At 42.8% G+C, this 21,389-nt stretch overlaps 1 protein-coding gene across 1 annotated transcript in view; it reads left to right on the top strand.

Annotated features, from left to right (window-relative positions):
• Positions 1-21,389, top strand: part of LOC133383916 (uncharacterized) — a 210,644-nt gene that overhangs the window by 158,333 nt on the left and 30,922 nt on the right. Inside the window, exon 5 of the mRNA XM_061625546.1 lies at positions 15,981-16,088. Within this exon, the coding sequence (XP_061481530.1) occupies positions 15,981-16,088 (108 nt within the window). The remainder of the gene's footprint in view (positions 1-15,980; positions 16,089-21,389) is intronic.

Here is a 21,389-nt window from a genome sequence, read left to right on the forward strand (position 1 = left end):
AGCATTTATAATGATGTTATCTGGAAATACCATAGAAGAGCTTGCACAAGTCTTCTTCTGCAACCATTAAGGCACATCTACAGAAAGTTCTGGCAAGGCACAATTGGCATTAATTTGTTGAGCTCTTTCCATTTATCCTGTTGAAATATCCAGAGTTGTAACACCACAACTTAGATTTCTTTTATGCTGAATTCCTGAACATTTTAGGAAGGAAAGGATAGCTTGCCATTATTTTTGTCACATTGAAAGTGACTGGTGGCTGGTTAGGAATACCTACGAAATTTTCCAAATGTTAGATTGGAAAGCTGCAACGAGTCACATCTGAGGGACACAATGGCAGCTCTAAGGGTTCTGATACACAAAGCAAGCCTTAGTTTCCCTGGAGCCCTTATATTCTGTTGCTTACCTAGGATGCTTCCAGACTGTTGCTGTTTTCCAGTGGGATTTAATCACACACACCACATCAGCAAATTCAGGTTGCGCAGTTAAGGTTGATTTGGTGCTCTTGCACAACAAATCCACTTACCCCCAAAATCAGACAGAAAAATGCATTGGGAAAAGTGGAACATTTGCTTGATGCAATGTTGTATAACCTCCCAGCAAAAAAATCAGAATGAATGCTCAGTGGACAGGTTGTCTGGAAGCACTCCCACTCCTCTATTTGGTATCCACTGTGTGTTAAGTCACTGTGCAAGGTGAAGATGAGTTTGGGAAGGAGTTGGATCTCCTTCATATTAGGCTTTTCCATGATAACTGGAAAAGAGCAAGAGATTGCGACACTGGTTCTGACCTTTTTGAGAATAGTGTTTGGCAACCATCCACATTATTTATTCCCTCCCATCGCCCTGGGCTCTTACTGGGAGGAAGGGCAGGATATAAATCTAATAAAATAAATAAATAAATAAATCAGAGGCCACGTTGTGCTTTAATCCATATTATCCCATTTTGTGTAACAGTTTACTGTGCAGATAGAATGAAACAAATGTTGGGTGTAGTGCTTTTATGAAAACACGATCACAGAGCTAAGCTGGGAACCATTGTGGACGAGTGATGCTGAAAAATCTGTAACTCATCTGGGTGCCAAAAGAGCGGTTTTGAATATCTTTGAAAGTTTTGAAAATCTGGGTTGTGACCCAGTCCACAGTACTGTTTGCTTAAATCCCTTTGAAACCAATGGGGCTTAAACCCAATTAACTGTGGCCTGGATTGGAGCCTGGGCCCGTAACACCAAAGGAAAAGAATTATCAGTTATTTGCTTCATGGAAAATAAGAGATGATCCAAAGGATCTCTGGACCTGTTTTCCCATGCAAGGTGAACAATCCATTTTGATGAAGTCCATCTTCAGATGATACACCAAGCTGTGCCTCTTCCTAGCAAAGGGGGAACTTGCTGCTCTCATTCATGCTGTGGTAACTAACTATACATTTGGATTGTTGAAATGCACCATGTGCGGGGATGCCTTTAAGAACAGGCCAGAAGTTACAGCTTGTATCAAATGCTGCAGCCCAACTTTTAATGGATGTTAGGTAGAAATAATTCACTATACCTGTGCTGGAATAAAAGCACAGGCTGAGCAAAGGAAGATGCTGTATATTAAGGGGAAGAAGAGGGCAACAGCTTAAGAAACAGGAAAAGGCACTCCATGTTTCATAATCAAAATGTTTTTTTTACCTTACATTGATGTCAATTTGTGTCAGTGATTGTATTGGGATGTTATATGCAATCCTGCTTTCAATACTGTTGGCACCTGCAAAGGTTTTGGGGTGTCCAGGGCCGTCTCAAGGTTTCTGGGGGCCTATGGGCACCGGCTATCAGGGGGGGCCTTACCCTCTTGCTTTCCTCCTCAAACCACACTCCTCCTCCCTCTTGGCCTCACCCTTTTAAAGTAAAACAAAACCTGCACAGAAAGACTGGGGTGACAAAGTAATCAGACAGGAGAGAGAGAGAGAGAGAGAAGGAATCCCAAACCTGTGCCTGTAGGTTCATTGGGGGCATTCCTGCCATGGCTCTGGAGTCCCTGCTGCTTGCTCTGCAGCAGAGCACGCCATGCAAGGAAGCCTCCTCTTCCTCTTTTGTTTCTTCATGATCCAGCCTGGCTTGGAGCTGCTGCCACTGCTCTTCCCTTCTGCCCTTCTGCTGGAAGGCATTTAAGGGGTTAATACTACAGAAATTAGGAGGCAACTAGCCTAGACGATCCCAACATCAGCGGTTGCCAAGTTGAGGAGACCCTCTGGGCTCAGTTTATCAACTCCATGGTAGTAATCTGTCAATTTCCTCTCCACTCTGGTGAATCAGATAAAAAGAGAAGCTAGTAGGGAAAAAACACTTCCTGTCCTTTGGAATAGGATAGGATCAGCGACCAGCAGCAGATCCCATTCTGCTGGGGCCAGTAAGTAGTCCCTCTGCATTCCTGGGCCACTGCTGGAGCTGGGCCTGGGGGTGTCGTTTCCTGTGGTAATCCTGTTTATACTATAAATGTTTGGGGAGAGTTGTTCCTCTTTTGTTGCACTATAGTACAAAAGGGTCCCTCCAGACAGCAATAATGCAATAACACTGGAGAAGCATTGCAGAACACCTACGAAAGTAGAATAATGTGTGGACTGTCCACTATAAATCCGCCACTTAATGCACTGTTATTGCATCTAAGGCATGTCACAGAATATGCCCAAAACCACCCCACAAAAGCCTGGAGGGGCCCAAAGGCATCGTCTGGGGGAAAGTTGTTGGGTGTAAGAAGAGTTTTTGAACATGATGGGCCTGGCAACCAAGAGGTCTTCTGTATCTTTAAAAGTTGTGCAGGGGGAAGGGAGAATTCTACCTTGTGGTTTTTCTCATTACGGTGTTGCAAGAACACCTGCATTTGGCTGACTTTCTCTTCTGAAGATACAGGATCAGTCTCAGGCCCTGAACCTGGCAGCCCTACAGCCAAGTCTTTTGTTTGTGATATATTCAATCTTTTCCCCTGAAGACAGATTTCGTTTAAGTTTTAAATGCACTGGGACTCATATTTATTAAACATTTATTTTGAAGGTATTTATATACCTTATTTATTTATTTATTTATATACCACCTTTCTGCCAAGAAAGATGAACCTCACAAAGGGTTTACATAGAAATATTAAAATAAGTGTCAATTAAAGCTATATAATAACACAGCAAATATATAATCAAGATTTTTAAAAACAGCAACTGGGTTTTCCCACAGGGCAAATTTTTGAGTCACCTTCTGGTGGCAGTTGAGGGAGGGAGAGGCCACCTCAACCTGTTTCCATTGGCACTAAGTGTGTCATTACCTTCCTAGAAAGGCCTGGTTCCCCCCTCCCCAAATTTTTACTACTTAGGATTTTAAAAACAACCACCAGATTTTATTTTATTGAATCAGTTGCTGTATTGTTTGTAGATTTAAGACTGCAATTATGGTTTCAAAGTCATATGTTAACAGTGGCTTAATTCTGTAATTTTATGTTCCTATCTTGGATACTTTTGGAGAAACACAGGTACAGATTGCAGAAATAAACACTTAAAGTGCATTGTAAGCATTACAGACCAGGCACTTCATCTATAATATGAATAAATTTCTTATTTTCTTTAATCCAGCCATAATCACAAGATATGCTTCATCAACAATCTAGCAGGGTTGTATAGAAACCCCCAGAACATTCAATCATCTTCCAAAATGGTTTCAAACTTCATCCAGGAAAGCTCCCTGTGGGAATCATTTAGTTACCCTCTGTTTGTCATGGAATCATGATGTGGAATTGTCACCTCCTTGATTTAATTTTCCATCATGAATTGCCAGGCCAAGCAATTTAAGGAACACCACATGGCTAAGGGCAACATTACATTCAAAGTAGTAAATGTCTAAAAAGACCGTGCATTCGTCTGTTAATGAGTTGATTTTTGGTCAAACAAATGTTGACCAAAATAAAACAGTTATTCCCAATTAGAGAAATGATCTGTACCCTGAAAGCCTGCAAAGTTCACATAACTCTTAAATTCATGGCCACATGGAGATTTCTTTCCAAGCATAGAATGGAAGTAATACAGTACCTTTAGGAGCCTTATATCAAATCAGACCATTGGTCCATCTGGGTCAGTATTACACTGCCTGGCAGTAGCTCTCCAGGGGTGCTCTACTACTGAGCTATTAATTATAACGAATATCCCACACTTCATTGGAAAATGAATGGAACCATAACTCAGTGACAGAGTATCTGTTCTGCATGCAGAACATAAGAAGAGCCTGCTGGATCTGGCCAGTGGCCCATGTAGTCCCGCATTCTATTCTCACAGTGGCCAACCAGATGTGCGTCGGAAGCCCGCAAGCAGGCCCTGATAGCAAAACCACTCTCCCCTCCTGTGGCTACCGGCAACTGATTTTCAGAAGCATATTGCATCTGACTATGGTGGCAGAGCACAGCCATCATGGCTAGAAGCCATTGGCAGCCTTATCCTCCATGAAAACCTCTCAGGTTCAATCCCTGGCCTCTCCAGGTAGGACTGGCAATGTTCCCTGTCTGAAACCCTGTAGAACTGCTTCCAATCAGTATAGACAATACTGAACTAAATGGTTAATTCTCAAGCTGGTTTTTTTGTCTTCTCTTGTGTATGTGCAAGTCTAATGTTTCTCTATAGCATGCTATATCAATCACAGGTGTGACTTCACTCATTGGTTAAAAGCACTGAAAAGCAAGAGTGGGAGTGGGCTCATTTCTCAGAAAGCAATGGTTTAGAAATGGTGCCTGCACATTTTGTTTTCATTCCACAAGGACTAGTGACTTTTTTTTAAAATGAAAACTCAGAGTCTGGGCCCTCTGATGGCTCTGGCCACAGTGTAGCAGTGCTCCTTGTATCCCACTCTTGTCAGCCTTGGTTTAAAATTAAGAACATAACAAGAGTTTCCCGCTGGATCCAAACCGAGGTCCATCTTAGTTTTCACAGTGGCTATCCAGATGGCCTGAGCTGTACTTCGGGCATAGTCCAGTATGCTCTTTTGCCTCCTTTGCCACAAGTTTTGCTAAAACTCCAACTGCTAGCATGGATGGAGAAAAAGCAGCCTGTCACCTGTGAATCGGCCTCTGTTTCATCAAGAGTTTGATGGGGAAGGCTGTAGTTCATTGGTAAAGCATCTGGCAGATGGTCCCAGATTCAGTCCCTGGCATCTCTAGATAGGGATGGGAGAAATTTGATTCAGTTTGCATTCAAAGGAGAACAGACTTAATTCGCAGTTTCCAAAACAATATGTGAATTGAAACACATCCACCCTTCCAAATTCACACTTCTTCAAATTTTGCAGTGCAGTTCTTCAGCCGAGTTATGTGCACAAAAATCCATATACTAGGGTAAAATATGCATAAAAGGCATACATTGGTAAAAATATCATTGAAAAATGCATTATATCATGGAAATTTGCTTTGCAAAGATATGCATATTAGGCAAAATTGCATATAAAAATGTGTATATTAGAAGAAATTCACACCAAAATGCTGATGAATTTTCATGAGAACTTTTTTAAAAAGTAAAAATAATTCTCAAACGGATGTAGAAATGTGGAGAACTGAACTTAAGATTGGAAAAATGAGAAACTGAGAGAAACCAAATTGACAGATTCTCTCATCCCTATCTCCAGTTAAGGTGGGGAATGGCCCTGCCTCAGACCCTGCCAGTCAGCTAGAACAGTATTTCTTAATCTGTAGTTTGCAACCCTCAGGCGGGTTGTGTAGCCTGAGCAAGTGGGTTACAGGATCATCTGCAAGTAAACCCAAAATCATTATTGCTTGTAATCTTTAGTGGGCGTGCTTAACACCTCTTACAACTTTTTGTTTTGCTGGCATGTTATAATGCTGGGTTGACCCTTACAGCCAAAGGCTTGAGTCTTACATTTTAACACTTGGGCACCACTCTTTGGCAGCCCAAAATCCGTGTGGCAATAAATCGATAGGTCACCATACCAAATAAATTTGGACTTGTGCGTTACTGTCCCAAAAGGTTGGGAACCGCTGGTGTAGACAATATTGAGCAAGGGGGGACTAATCCTCTGGCGCAGGAGGACACAGCGTCCTAAGCAGAGTTGAGAGTAGGAAGTGTGGGGGGACCAGGGTGAAAAGGGGAACTGGTTACATTCTGTAAACCAGGGTTTTTGCCAATCACTTGTTGGCCTTGCTGACTGCCAAATTCAGCACTCCTAAGGAACAGGGGAGGCAGCCAATCCAGAGCAGCTGGGTGTGGTGTTGGCAGCTGTAGATGGGCTGCTTTCAACAACAAAACAGATCAGTGACTGTGTGCTTAACTTCCAAGCAAGCATTTTGACTGTCTGTGCTCTTTGTTGGATTTTATATTCAAATTGCCTCGCTTTAAAGCCTTTCCATCAGCTCCTCTGGGAAGCAACTTATCTTTCACCCTGTCGTGAATTTCATAGTCATGCCATTGATGAGTCTTTATTTCAGATAATATAATGCACTCTTTGCTATCTAAGGGTTTATACTGAGTCTAAGCCAATTGCCTTAGTTCCTGCTGTTGTTTGCTTATTAATTGTACAGGGATTTCAAGACAGCAAGCATTATTTTTGAAAGTTGTATGGCATTATTTTTTCATTCCTTCCAGCATTGTTTTGTAGCTCATTTTCTTCCACCAGGTTACAGTCCCCAGAGAAGCAAGATCAGAAAAGCTGCTGGTAACAAAGAGCTATAAAATGAAAATCTCTCTCTGAAGTAGTAACTGCTGTCAGTCATCTGAAAGGTGACTGCTGGTTTCCCAAATCAGTTGCAGATATGTAGGACTTTCCTGGCTTCTAAGGAGGCATTTCTACAGGTGGAAGCTGTCTGCATCAGCTTTCCTCTTCAACCCTCTAGTGCTGTTCTTTTTTATCTGCATTTTTAAGTATGTCTATCATCTGTTGTGGGGGCCATAGTTCAGCATTAGAGCATATGCTTTGCATGAAGAAGGATGCAGGTTCAGTCCCCACCATCTCCAGGTAGTCCTGGGAAAGACCCCTGCCTGAAACCCCTGCCTGCCTGCTGCCAGCCAGTGTAGACAGTAGTGAGCTAGATGGGCTGATGGGCTGTATGAGGCAACTGTCTGTGTTCCTCTGTTGCTCACATAAGTGCACCAGCTTGCTACTTGAAATGACGGGCGGGGGCTCCAACGCACAAAGCTGTTCAGCCTGCACTTAGGTGCTCCAGCGTGCAAGCTCATAAGGACAATTTCCCTTGCAATGCCTATCCAGACAAAAGGAAGGGGACCTTTGTTGAAAATGGCTTGTGTTTTTAATTATTGACTTGCCTGGAGCAAAACCCAGAAGTGAACACCACCTGGGGATATGGTGCAGCTTGCACCGGCTGTTCTGAAGAATCTCAGAAGTGCAGTCTAGTTTACACAGTCAGTCCTTCCTATGTACAAGCTGCTGCTGCTTCTCCTTATTTGTTCATACACTTGCAATTCTGCATGAAAAGGTTAGCATGTGAACAAAACTCTACACAGATTCAGCCAGGAGCTGTTCCTGTGATCATGGTGGCTGGAAAAATTGCTGCCAACAGTATCTGTGCAGAGCTTCTTTGATTGTTTCCCTCTTTGATCTTGGGCATGTGTGTGGTTGCTGTGGGGGGCAGGCACATGACCCCTTGCTTGTAAGGGAAGTGGGTTGTGTGGCCTGGCCTTTAGGCTCATTAGTTGGAAGGCAACCGATGTAGCAAAAACCCTACCTTAATCCAACCCCTTGACATAGGATTTTATGAGGTTTGGTTCCCCTGATGACTGAGGATTGATGCCTGCTGGTTGTAGTGGTGGGAGCCACAACAGAAGGTCTAAGGCAGGGTGAGTTTGGTGGATGATGGAATCAGCACAGAAACCAGGTTGATGGCTTGGTAGGGAAGCGAAATGATACAATACAGATCTCTCTTAACCTTTAAACTTAACAGGTGGCCTTGGTCAACTCACATATCTCTGAGCCTTGCCTTACCTCACCTTGCGCCCCCAGTCTGTAATACAGGAATGGTCACAGGAATGGTCACTGGCCTACCTAACAGGGTTGTTGTAAAGGTAATGTGTGAACTGCTTTGACTGAACTGCTTTGAACAATCAAAGCGGTGCTGTGCAAGCATTCCCAGTCCATTTATTCTCTCCCATCCCTAAATGCAACATAGCAGTCACTCAGTCTGCCCCTTCCTCATTCTTATAATGGTTGTGCAAACTAGCCCTATGAACCTGTCTTATGCTGATCAGTTCTTTAGGGACCGTGTTAAAACTAAGCAGCGGAATAAAACCCAGTGAAAGGGACCTGACTCGTCTGTGCAGAACTTAATCTTGTGCGGATTTGCAGGGCGGCATAAGCAGCTTGTTTACCTAGCTTGGTGCAAGATTACAGCCTTTAGAAAGCCTTGTTTTATCTTCGGCAGAAGCCCTGGCAGCCCCTTCTCTGCCATTGCAGACTAATTGCGTTCATTAGAGCAGACGGCACAGCAGGTTGCCTCCTCTCCTTGACTGGACTCGCTGCAGCCTCCCGCTGTTCGTTTACTTGATGTGGCTGGAGTTATTAAATGGTTGTTTTCATAATGACATCAGCTCTGAATTAGATAAGGCTCATCCAGGGAAGATAATTAGCTCAGCTTCAGAAAGAGCATGCAGAAATACTTGGCACAAGAAGAGGAGACCAGACTGGATTCTTGAAGGATAGCTGACTACCATCTCAACCCTCACGTGAGAAGGAGGGCATTGTCACTCACACGTGCATTATTTACAAGCGCTTGTAAAAGTACATAGTTCCCAGAGTTGAATGCAAAAAAAGGAGAGAGGGAAGTACACTGGTTAAGAAAGTCTATTCAATTTTAAATGAACTCTCTCCAGTTTCAAATTTTAGGTCTTTGAAAACACTCACATCCTGGTTTTATTCTAATGTGCAGCTAGACGCATTTTGTGCAGTGTGAAATAAGTTTTTGTGCAGGTGAGCATATGAGATTTAATAAGGAGCTAGGTAGTTTCTAAAAAAGAAATAGATGAGAAAAGAAAATGAAGATAAATACCGGTTCCTTTCAAATCTACATAACCTTATATTAACAGTATATTATGGGACTAATTACCTGCCTGTTTCGGGGCAGGCAGTGTGCTGGCTGCTTGTGCAGTAGGAAAAAAAGCTTGGAGCTAGCTCTGCTGACATCCATTATGCCAGGATACAGAATGCATAATGCAACTCTCATTCATATGCCAATGTGTTTATTTTACAGATTGAGTACAATAATGCTTTCCTATATCTTCTAATGCCTCTGTGGTGTGTTTCTGTGATGTTTGAATCCTTTGCAGCAATGTGCATCTCTTACTTTGGGCTGTAACTCTGCCGTCTAGCAAGAGTCCTTCTCATCTTTCCTGGGGAAGGAGTTGGTTTTATATTTTGCTCAACAGTTTTGAGGTCGGCCGTTAGATGTTCTGGACTTACAAATGTACTGTGTACACATTTCTTTGCTGTATAATTATTAATGAAAAATCAATTAGAAATGCTTTAAAAAACTCACATTTTAAAGAGTTCATTATAGTTTCAAATATATAGACGTACAATGTAAACAATACTATTTTATACAAAGCTGCCTTTAAAATAAGGCAAACAAGATTCAAAATCTCATATCCATCAAGTGTTTTATAAGTGTGTATAGTTCCCAAATCTGAATGTAAAAATCTACACCAGTTAGAAAAACTATTGAATTTTAAAATAACTCTCTTCTCTTACTGTCCTACGTCTGATAGCATCAACACATGCACGCATGGCAGCAAAGGAAGTTCACAGGAGGCTTTTATCGCCACTTGAGAGCATAGCCTGTAATATTAAAGATCAGCCCAACAGAGTTTTCTAATTCGAAAGTAAGATTTGTAACACTTTTCACCGCCATACTGACTAGAGTTTTGCTTAAATGAGTAGGCAAAGAAAGGTGACAAGGATATGTTTTCAAGCTGCCATGTTTATCCGTCTTGACTGCATAACTTCATGTCACGCAGATTCTTTAAAAGCACAATAAGCAGTATCAACGTTAAAACAGAGGAAGGCACTTGGTGTCATCTTCCCCTGCCTACCTCACTCTCCTGGTCTCTGTCCCACAGAGTAGTTAGTGGTAGATGGCCCTGTGGAAGGAGGAGGCAGTCCAGCTAAAGTAGTCCCTGATGCCTTCTTTGCTCCCTCACTCTCTTGGGATCCTTCCCATACTTGTTGGTAGATGGCCCTGTGTTAGTATGTTGGGTGGAGCAGGGAAGAGATACAGCGGATGGAGGCAAAACTTTGCAGAAAACCATGCAAGACTTCTTCTTCAGGCCAATCTACACATGAGCATGAATCATGTGGAACAACATTCTTGGGGTTGCACTATTTCAGACATCAGCTTGAGGATTGTGTACAGTCCATGCCTGCACTTCATCTGTGTGCCAAGAATTTTATTTTATTTTTGTGGAAGCATTCAAACCTGCAGCCTCCACCTGTTGCCTGAAATGGTTCAGTTTCAGGAACTCTCTACATGCGATGGGATTTGTGTTGTGTATGTTGCCTCTAAGTGTTTAATAATGTTTTGCGCAAATTCAGTTAGGACAGGTTTCTAATTTCCCTTTTGAACAAGCCTCTGGTAAGGAGGCTGAATTTAGCAATAAAATTATAATTTAGTGAAAAGATCTATGATTTCTGGTGTTAGTTCTTTAAAAACTCTTGCATTTTAAAATAGTTTATTATAATTTCAAGTATGTAAGCTCAAACAGTGTAAACAATGCTGTTTTATAATGTAAATAATTCTGTTAATAATTATTTGTAATGAGGGCTGCCTTTAAAATATGGCAAACAAAATTCAAAAGCTGATATATTAAGTTTTATACACAGTGCACTTTTTTTAACAGTCCTCAGAGATACAGAGTACCAGCACCTATTTTGTGTTGGCACCTACAGCACTTTTATCATGTTATGAGTACTGGCACCTCATTCTCCACACCACATATATTAAATATCTGCTGCTCTCCAAACTTCCCTGCTGTTCCCACACTATCTTCACAAACATGGGGTAGGGATCACGGCATTTGCCATTATAATGTTCAGTTTGCCCCAGAAGGGCAGCATATCCACAGACATACATGTCTAGTGTAGAAGGAAAGAAGGAAGGGCCCTCTCTTTCAAAAGAACATAAGACCCAGGCCCTGCAGGAGAAAGAAAGCATCGCCCCAAGGGAAGGAGAGGCTGCTGCTGCTGTGCTGCTGCTGCTGTGCTGCTGCTGCTGCGGGACCACCACCTCCACCACCCTTCCCAGAGGGACTTCTGCCTGGCAGGACCAGGCCCCAGGTACCCAGCCAGCCAGGACTGATTCTTACCACCTGTCCCTCTTTGGAGGGATACATAAGCCGGCTGGCTGAGGTGGCCTGGGAGACCCAGGCCCTGCAGGAGAAAGAAAGCATCGCCCCAAGGGAAGGAGAGGCTGCTGCTGCTGTGCTGCTGCGGGACCACCACCTCCACCACCCTTCCCAGAGGGACTTCTGCCTGGCAGGACCAGGCCCCAGGTACCCAGCCAGCCAGGACTGATTCTTACCACCTGTCCCTCTTTGGAGGGATACATAAGCCGGCTGGCTGAGGTGGCCTGGGAGACCCAGGCCCTGCAGGAGAAAGAAAGCATCGCCCCAAGGGAAGGAGAGGCTGCTGCTGCTGTGCTGCTGCTGTGCTGCTGCTGCTGCTGCGGGACCACCACCTCCACCACCCTTCCCAGAGGGACTTCTGCCTGGCAGGACCAGGCCCCAGGTACCCAGCCAGCCAGGACTGATTCTTACCACCTGTCCCTCTTTGGAGGGATACATAAGCCGGCTGGCTGAGGTGGCCTGGGAGACCCAGGCCCTGCAGGAGAAAGAAAGCATCGCCCCAAGGGAAGGAGAGGCTGCTGCTGCTGTGCTGCTGCTGCTGCTGTGCTGCTGCTGCTGCTGTGCTGCTGCTGCTGCTGTGCTGCTGCTGCTGCTGCGGGACCACCACCTCCACCACCCTTCCCAGAGGGACTTCTGCCTGGCAGGACCAGGCCCCAGGTACCCAGCCAGCCAGGACTGATTCTTACCACCTGTCCCTGTTTGGAGGGATACATAAGCCGGCTGGCTGAGGTGGCCTGGGAGACCCAGGCCCTGCAGGAGAAAGAAAGCATCGCCCCAAGGGAAGGAGAGGCTGCTGCTGCTGTGCTGCTCCTTTCTTTTTCTTTTTTTTTTACTTTTTGTTGGTGTGTTGATGCAATTTGAGATGAATGGGTGCCTGATTATATGAATGTATGTTTGTTTATATGCTGTATATATGGCTGTATATATAGCTGTTTTTATACGTTTAATTGTTGTATATTTTAGTTGTATTATGTGCTTCAGAGAGTTTTATCCATCAGGCGGGGAGACTTGAGGGGGCCCCAATTGCCGTAGTGACGGGCAAAGGAAGGTATGGCGCTGTGAGAAGGACGTGCCAGGTAAGGGGAACGCGGTCCAGACATGTTGTGGCTGTGCCTTGTTCCGGTCCTTCCCACACCCGCAAGGTCGTTGGTAGTCCTATCAGCCAACTCTCAGATCTCCAGTTGCTGTTATTAAATGCCAGATCGGTATATAATAAAACCTCCCTCGTCCACGATTTGATTGTGGATGAGGCAGCCGATCTGGCATGTATAACCGAGACCTGGGTGGGTGAGCAGGGAGGAGTTGGTCTCTCTCAGCTCTGCCCACCGGGGTACCTGGTCCAGCATCATGGTAGATCTGAGGGTCGGGGAGGTGGGGTTGCTGTCGTCTATAAGAGTTCCATCTCACTCACCAAGCACCATGTTCATTCAGTTACTGGCCTGGAGTGTTTGCACCTTGTGTTGGGCCAGAGGGACAGGCTGGGAATCCTTTTGGTGTACTGCCCACCTTGCTGCCCAATGGCTTCCCTAACTGAGCTGGCGGAAGTGGTCTCGGATATATTGTTGAGGTCCCCCAGACTAATAGTACTGGGGGATTTCAACATTCATGCCGAGACCACTTTGTCTGGCGCGGCTCAGGACTTCATGGCTTCCATGACAGCCATGGGGCTGTCTCAATATGTTAGTGGTCCAACACATGTATCGGGGCACACTCTAGACCTTGTTTTTGCTACTGAGCATGGGGAAAGTGATCTGGATGTGGGGAGTTTTACAACACTCCCTTTGTCATGGACAGACCACTGCTTGCTGAAGTTTAGACTTTCAGTAACCTCTTCCCTCTGCAAGGGTGGGGGACTTATTAAAATGGTCCGCCCCCGGAGACTAATGGATCCTGAAGGTTTTCAAAGGGCTCTGGGGGATTTTCCGGCTGATAGGACTGGCGCTCCTGCTGAAGCCCTGGTCGCTCTGTGGAATACGGAGATGACCCGGGCTGTAAACACGATCGCTCCTGCACGCCCTCTCCTGTGTAGAGCTCATACAGCTCCATGGTATACTCCGGAGCTGAGAGCGATGAAGCAAGATAGGAGGAGGCTTGAGCGGAAATGGAGACGAACTCCCGACGGATACAATTATGCGCTGGTTAGTGCTTCGACTAAGCTCTATGTAGGAGCAGTGAAGGCAGCTAAAAAACATCATTTTGCTGCCACTATTAAATCATCTCTTTGCCGCCCAGCGGAGCTCTTTCGAGTTGTCCGGGGGCTTCTCCATTCAAACCCTCCGGACAGGGTGGAATCATCGGAGGCCCGCTGTAATCAGTTTGCCGATCACTTCCAGAATAAGATCTCATGTATCCGCCGGGACCTAGACTCTCAAGTTATAGCAGTAGATCCTAGTGAGGTGTCCGGAGCACAGTCTTGTCCTGTTTTGTTGGATGAGCTTCAGTTGGTTCAACTCGAGGACGTGGACAAGGTGCTTGGACAGGTACGTGCAACCACTTCGGTACTGGATCCTTGCCCCTCCTGGCTGATAAAAACTAGCAGGAATGGAACAGGTAGCTGGGCCAAGGAAGTGATAAATGCCTCTTTACGAGAGGGAGTGGTCCCGGGCTGTCTGAAAGAGGCAGTGGTGAGACCACTCCTGAAAAAGCCTTCCTTGGACCCAGACAATTTTAACAGCTACAGGCCAGTGGCGAATGTTCCATTCCTGGGCAAGGTCTTGGAACGGGTGGTTGCTGGCCAGCTCCAGGCGCTATTGGATGAAACTGATTATCTAGATCCATTTCAATCGGGTTTTAGGCCCGGTTTTGGCACTGAGACAGCCTTGGTCACCCTGTACGATGACCTATGTCGGGAAAGAGACAGAGGGAGTGTAACTCTGTTGATTCTCCTTGATCTCTCAGCGGCTTTTGATACCATCGACCATGGTATCCTTCTGGAGAGGCTCGCGGAGTTGGGAGTTGGAGGTACTGCTTGGCAGTGGTTCCGCTCCTATTTGGCGGGTCGTCTCCAGAAGGTAGTGCTTGGGGAACATTGCTCGACACCGCGGGCTCTCCAATATGGGGTCCCGCAGGGGTCAGTTTTGTCCCCCCTGCTTTTTAATATCTACATGAAGCCGTTGGGAGAGGTCATCAGGAGTTTTGGAGTGCGTTGTCATCAGTATGCTGATGACACGCAGCTCTACTTCTCCTTTTCATCTTCTTCAGGTGAGGCTGTCGATTTGCTGAACCGTTGCCTGGCCTCGACAATGGACTGGATGAGAGTTAACAAACTGAAGCTCAATCCAGACAAGACTGAGATGCTGTTGGTGGACGGGTTCTCTGATCGGATGGTGGATATATACCCTGTCCTGGACGGGGTTACACTCCCCCTAAAGGACCGGGTTCGTAGTCTGGGAGTCTTTTTAGACTCTTCCCTCTCACTTGAGGCTCAAGTAGCCTCGGTGGTTAGGAATGCGTTTTACCAACTTCGGTTGGTAGCCCAGCTACGTCCCTATTTGAGTAAAGAGGACCTTACATCAGTGGTACATGCTCTGGTAACCTCACGTTTGGATTACTGTAATGCGCTTTACGTAGGGCTACCTTTGAAGACAGTTCGGAAGCTACAACTAGTGCAAAATGCGGCGGCCAGATTGCTGACAAGGACCAAGCGGTCCGAGCATATAACACCTGTTCTGGCCAGCTTGCACTGGTTGCCAATATGTTTCCGGGCTAGATTCAAAGTGTTGGTATTAACCTATAAAGCCTTATACGGTGCGGGACCACGATACCTTGCGGAACGCCTCTTCCGATATGAACCGGCCCGTGCACTACGTTCTGCTACGAAGGCCCTCCTCCGGGTTCCAACTCACAGGGAGGCCCGGAGGGTGATGACAAGATCTAGGGCCTTCTCAGTGGTGGCCCCCGAACTATGGAACAGTCTCCCTGAGGAAGTACGCCTGGCGCCGACTCTGCTTTCCTTCCGGCGCCAGGTCAAAACCTTCCTATTCTCTGAAGCATTTTAAGTTACATTGATCTAATTTTAATAATGTTTATTGTATTGTTGATTGTATTTTAATATTATTTTGTTATTCATTGTATTTTTATACTATTTTATGTTCACCGCCCAGAGAGCTATTGCTAGTCGGGCGGTATATAAATTTAATAAATAATAAATAATAATAAATAATAAGAAGAGCCAGTGGCCCACCTCGTCCAGCATCTTGTTTTCACAGTGGCCAACCAAATACCTATGGGAAGCCCTGCAGGCAGGATATGAAAGCAACAGCGCACTCCCCACTGCATATACTTTCCCGAGTGTGGTTTTATGGAGCTTTGTAAAAAAGACACTTGTCCATTAACAACCCCCACAAAAACTGCGGTCATAATTCTGTGGGCTTCTTGGAACAGAAACAAAAGAGAAACTGGGAGCTGGGGGAGGATAGGAAAGCAAATAAATCCGAACCACTCTTTATATTTTACAGCCTTGTTTCTTTCTCTCTTGAGCGAGCTGGAAGAAATAGGTGACTTAAATAAATAAATAAATAAGGGGGGGTGATTTAATGGTTTCCAAATCCTTTAAAGTGCCGGGTCTCTGTAGCTAGCAATTTTCTTTCTTTTCTTTTTTTCCTTCTTATTCAAAGGGCAAGATTCAATCCTTTGATGCCATTAAAATTAAACCATCATTAAAGATATACAACAAAGTAAAAGTTCTCAGCAAAGATCCCGGTCTTCAGAAGAATGCGTTATGTGTAAGTAATATGATGCAGCAGTTACTATAGCAATTATCTCTTCACAAGCTGAACCTGCGTCTGACAAGTCACATTTTATCAGATCTGGAAATAAAAGGATGAAGTGTTGGTTTTGAATGGGATTTCTGTAGCCCACGGACAAGTCAAGCTAGCTCTGAACTAGGAATCTGGATATGCTTTTTAAAAAACATTGAAATTCTGTGCCACAGTAACCCTAAATTCTATGCCAGGAAAAGAAGGATTCTGTAATCTGTATATATTATGCAAATTGAGCATATCTGCACATATGTGCTGCCTTTTTACAAACTGTATTCTGCTTTTCTGAGTTGTGTGGGGCAAAGAGAGATGTAGCACGCTGAATGCCTGCCTGTGGCAACTAGTTAATTGTTGTGTTACATTTTTTGATATTAGTGACACTGTTTTAAATTTGGTTACTTCTGGACAACCTGTTTATTGTGCATTCATCCTGATTTGTTTGCACAAAGTTTGTGGAGAGTCTACTTATTGAGCATTTATTCTTTTTTTTTTTTTTTTAATAATTTTTATTCAAATTTTTCCAAAAACAAACAAAACAAAGTCAAAAAGACATAACAATACAACAACAAAAAATAAAAATAAAATAGTTGACTTCCGATTTGTCGCAGATCAGCTATAAGTATATAATATACATCAAACCTGTCCCTTAATGTATACATACAGAATCCCTTTTCTCCATAAGCTGTCTTAATTAATCGTCAAATCCCAGTATCATCATTTTATTTTGATCTTTCAACAAAAAGTCTAAGAGAGGCTTCCATTCCTTAAGAAATGTATCTGTCGATTTTTCTCTAAGTAAATATGTCAATTTATCCATTTCTACTAAGTCCATTAATTTCAATAGCCATTCTTCCATTGTTGGTGTTGATTCCATTTTCCACTTTTGTGCATATAATAATCTTGCTGCCGTAATCATATACAATATTATTCTTCCATATTTCTTTTCTATTTGTTTATCCATAAAACCCAATAAAAAAAATTCTGGTTTTGACTGAATATTTATCTTTAGAATTTTTTGCATCTTCCTACCTATCTGTGCCCAAAATGATTTTGCCTTTTTACACAACCACCACATATGATAAAATGATCCTTCTTGTTGTTTACATTTCCAACAAACATTAGAAACATTACTATACATTTTTGACAACTTTTCTGGAGTCATGTACCAACGGTACATCATTTTATAAAAATTTTCTTTAAGATTATAACATAGTGTAAATTTCAAACCTTTTTTCCACATATTTTCCCATTGATCCATTTGTATGTTATAACCAAAATTTTTTGCCCACTTTACCATACACTCTTTTACTTGTTCTTCCTCCATATCCATTTTCAATAAGAGTTTATACATTTTCGCAATTATATTTTCATCATTTGTACACAATCCTATTTCAAAATCAGATTTACTTATTTCAAACCCATACATTTTCTTGTCCATTTTGTATCTTTCTAACAATTGTAAATAGGTGAACCATTGAAAACTATATCCTTCCTTTGTCAGTTGTTCTCTCTCTTTCATTATATATTCTCCATGTACATTTTCTAATAGTTCTTGATAAGTTAACCATTTCTCTTTTCCAGCCATTTCTCTTCTATAAAACGCTTCTTGGCTTGAGACACATAATGGTATTTTCGAATAAAACCTTGGTTTATATCTATTCCATATTTTCAACAGAGGACGTCTTATAAAATGATTGTTAAAGTCTACATTTACTTTTACTTTGTCATACCATAGATATCCATGCCATCCCCACTTCAAATTATGACCCTCCAAATCCAATAGTCTTTTATTCCTCAATAAGATCCATTCCTTTATCCAGACTAGACAGCAGGCAGCAAAATAAAGTCTCAGATTTGGTAATCCCAGTCCTCCTCTTTCTTTGGCATCTTGTAGTAGTTTAAATTTAACTCTAGGTTTTTTTCCTTGCCATACAAATTTAGAGATATCTTTTTGCCATTGTTTAAAAGGTAAATCAGAGGATATTACAGGTATTGTTTGAAACAAAAACATCATTCTCGGTAATACATTCATTTTTATCACAGATATTCTACCCATTAATGACAGTTGTAGTTTATCCCATTTTAGCAAGTCTTTCTTAATCTCTGTCCATAATTTTTCATAATTATTATGAAACAACTTTGAATTTTTATTTGTCATAATGATACCTAAATATTTCAACTTTTTCTCTATTGTAAAATCTGTCTTGTCCATTAACACTTTCTGTTCCCTTAAAGTTAAATTTTTCACCAACATCTTTGTTTTTTGATTGTTAATCTTAAATCCTGCTAACGGTCCAAATTCTTTTAATTTGTCCATCAATACATTAATTCCTTCCAAAGGATTTTCTAGTACAATTATCAAATCATCAGCAAATGCTCTCAATTTATATTCTTCTTTTTTTATCTTTAATCCCGAAATTCTTTTATCTTGCCTTATATCTCTAAGCAGCACTTCTAAGACCAGAATAAATAAAAGGGGAGATAAAGGACATCCCTGTCTTGTACCCTTTTGTATTTCACATGAATCCGTTAAATCTCCGTTAACAATTATCTGAGCCTTCTGAGATGTATAAATCGATCTAATCCATTTTATAAAATTGTCTCCAAAATCCATTGCTCCAAAACCTGAAACATAAATTTCCAATTCAAATTATCAAATGCTTTTTCAGCATCTAAAAAAATCAAAGCTGCTTGTTTATCATTTCGTTGTTCTAAATATTCCAAAACATTCAAGACATTCCTGACGTTGTCACGTAATTGTCTTTTAGGTAAAAACCCTGATTGATCTTCCTGAATAAATTGTTGCAATATTATTTTCAATCTTTCTGCCAAGATCATTGTAAAAATTTTATAGTCATTATTCAATAGAGATATTGGTCGATAATTTTTTGTTTTAGTTAAATCTTGCTCCTCTTTAGGTATTAATGTTATATTAGCATTTTTCCAACTATCCGGTATCTTTCCCTCTTGCAGAATAAGATTCATTGTAGACTGTAAAGGTAGTAAGAGTTCTTCCTCCAAACATTTTTATTGAGCATTTATTCTTTATAGAGTGCCTTTTTAGATTGTTGTGTCTTTAGATTGTAAGCTTGAGGGCAGGGACTATCTGTGTGTGTGTGTGTGTGCGCGTGATGCGTGTGCGTGTAAGTTGCTCTGGAAGCATTTTTTGGCTGAAGAGCAGGATCAAAAATCATCTTTGAAAATAAAACAAAAATGATTTATTTGCGGGGAGGTTAGATGACATTATGACAAAGCAAGTGTTATCTCACTTTCCAGTGCATTTTCCTATCATTTCCATATAGCAAAAAGTCTGATTTGGGGAAGGAAGCAGGTTTGTTGCACAAGAATGCCAAATCAACTTTAATTGCGCAATCTGAATCTGCCAGTATGGGTTTGAATCCCATCTGTGATAGTGACATTCTGGAAGCACCCTATTATTGAATTTCGTAAGCTGCTTTGAGAGCCTCCATAAGGAAGAAGGAAACAGGATAAAGTTTTAAATATGCATATAAAGAAATAAACTATGAATCTTGTTCATACCCCTTCTGGCTTCTGAGGTTTCACCAGGTCTGCACACTCTCCAAACCTATCTGATAAGACACTTGTATTTTTTGTGGTGAGCCTGCGATGGAAGTGCACGCTTACTACCTTTTGATCAGACATGCCATCTTTTCCCCCAGATTGAGCTCAGGGGGAAACTAGTTCGTCTGGTTTTCCTCAGGAAACTGATTTGAACAGGGCTGACTGGCTGGCCCTTGTGTCAGTCACAAAGCCATCTTTCCCCCTTCGTACAGCTTTTTTAAAAAAAAGAAAGCAAGAAAGTGAAGGGGACCCCTGAAAAAAACCTCCATAAACTCAGAACAAATATTTGAGCAGATACAAACATGCAAAGTAGTTGAGGAACAGAAGAAGAAGAAGAAAGTAGACAGACAGTCCGCAGTATGGGGAGTGGTGGTGGGCAGTGGAACTCAAGAACTTAGGAAGCTGCTTTTATGCCAAGTAAGTACTGGAGTTTGGTATATGCAGTGCAGGCAGAAATAGTCTGGTAAGACTTGTTTGAAAAAATAAAGAAACGTAAAGTTTGTTACTACTGGGAAATAAAGTCATTTGTGCTATTGGAGGTCGCTGATTCATAGGGTCGACATAAGTCGTAATCGAATTGAAGGCATATAACAACAAGACTGCAGACATTTATGTGGCCATTGTAGAGCCATGAGGCTTGCACTCAGAGGCACTATTTCTGACCAATGAGTAAGGAAGAGGAAGGGAGGAAGTAAAGCCTGGGGGAAAACAAACAGGTCATTTACTAGAAGAGGAATCAGTGAGCGAAGATTAGGTTGCCTTTCTGTCTTTCACCCCTCACTGATTCAAGTTACTTGTTACAGGCATTGGTGCTTTACTCTCAACTGTCAGAACATTGGTCCGTCTTGATCATTATTGTCTATACTGAATGACAGTGGCTGCCCAGAGTTTCAGGCAGGAGTTTTTCCAGTCCTACCTGGACACACCAGAGATTGAACCCGGGGCTACCTGCATGCAAGTCAGAGATGCTCTTCCACTGAGTTACAGCTTTCCCCCAGTGCTAAATCTCTGTGTGTGTGTGATTACAGGAGCAAAGGCAGAAGGAAGAAGAGCTTACTCATAGCAGAAAAACCTGTGCCTGCTTCTGTGTGAAGGCAGAGCTATATGCAGTATTGCCAAGCGCCAACCTACCCTATTGCATTATTCATGCTTTAAAAAAAAAAAAAAGTGTGCTCACACTGGTCATTTCTATTTTGAAGCAAAGCAGATGCAGGCTTCCAATCCTGAATGCATTCCTGATCAGGACCCTCCAATTATTGGGTGGACCTTCTGTAAGCTGAGGCCAGGATATAGCTGTGAGGTTACTACATGCGCAGGTGAAGTTCAGCAAATCCCTGGGGGTGTTTACATACATCACAAGAAGGAGTACAGTAGCTGGATTAAGTGAGAGCCTTTACCTGGGTCACTTCCAGCTCTGTATGTAAACAGCCTCAAGGGGATTCTCTGCATTGGGCAGCAGCTTTTGTTAATTTCACCTGGGCTGAACTCAGCCTATGTAGCAAGTATCATTGTCAGCCTGTCTGTCATATCTATTGTCCAGCTGGAGTTGGGTCAGCCTGATTGTTGGTCAAGCAGAGTATTTAGTACAGTTGCATCCTCTGCTAAGGGACTAAGTGGTAGCCAGCCACAACAGGTGTGCTTGAAATTTGCTAGTGTTGCAGACCCTGAGCTCTGCCAGCACTT

This window comes from Rhineura floridana, chromosome 4 (genome assembly GCF_030035675.1).
Source record: "Rhineura floridana isolate rRhiFlo1 chromosome 4, rRhiFlo1.hap2, whole genome shotgun sequence".
Taxonomy (NCBI): domain Eukaryota; kingdom Metazoa; phylum Chordata; class Lepidosauria; order Squamata; family Rhineuridae; genus Rhineura; species Rhineura floridana.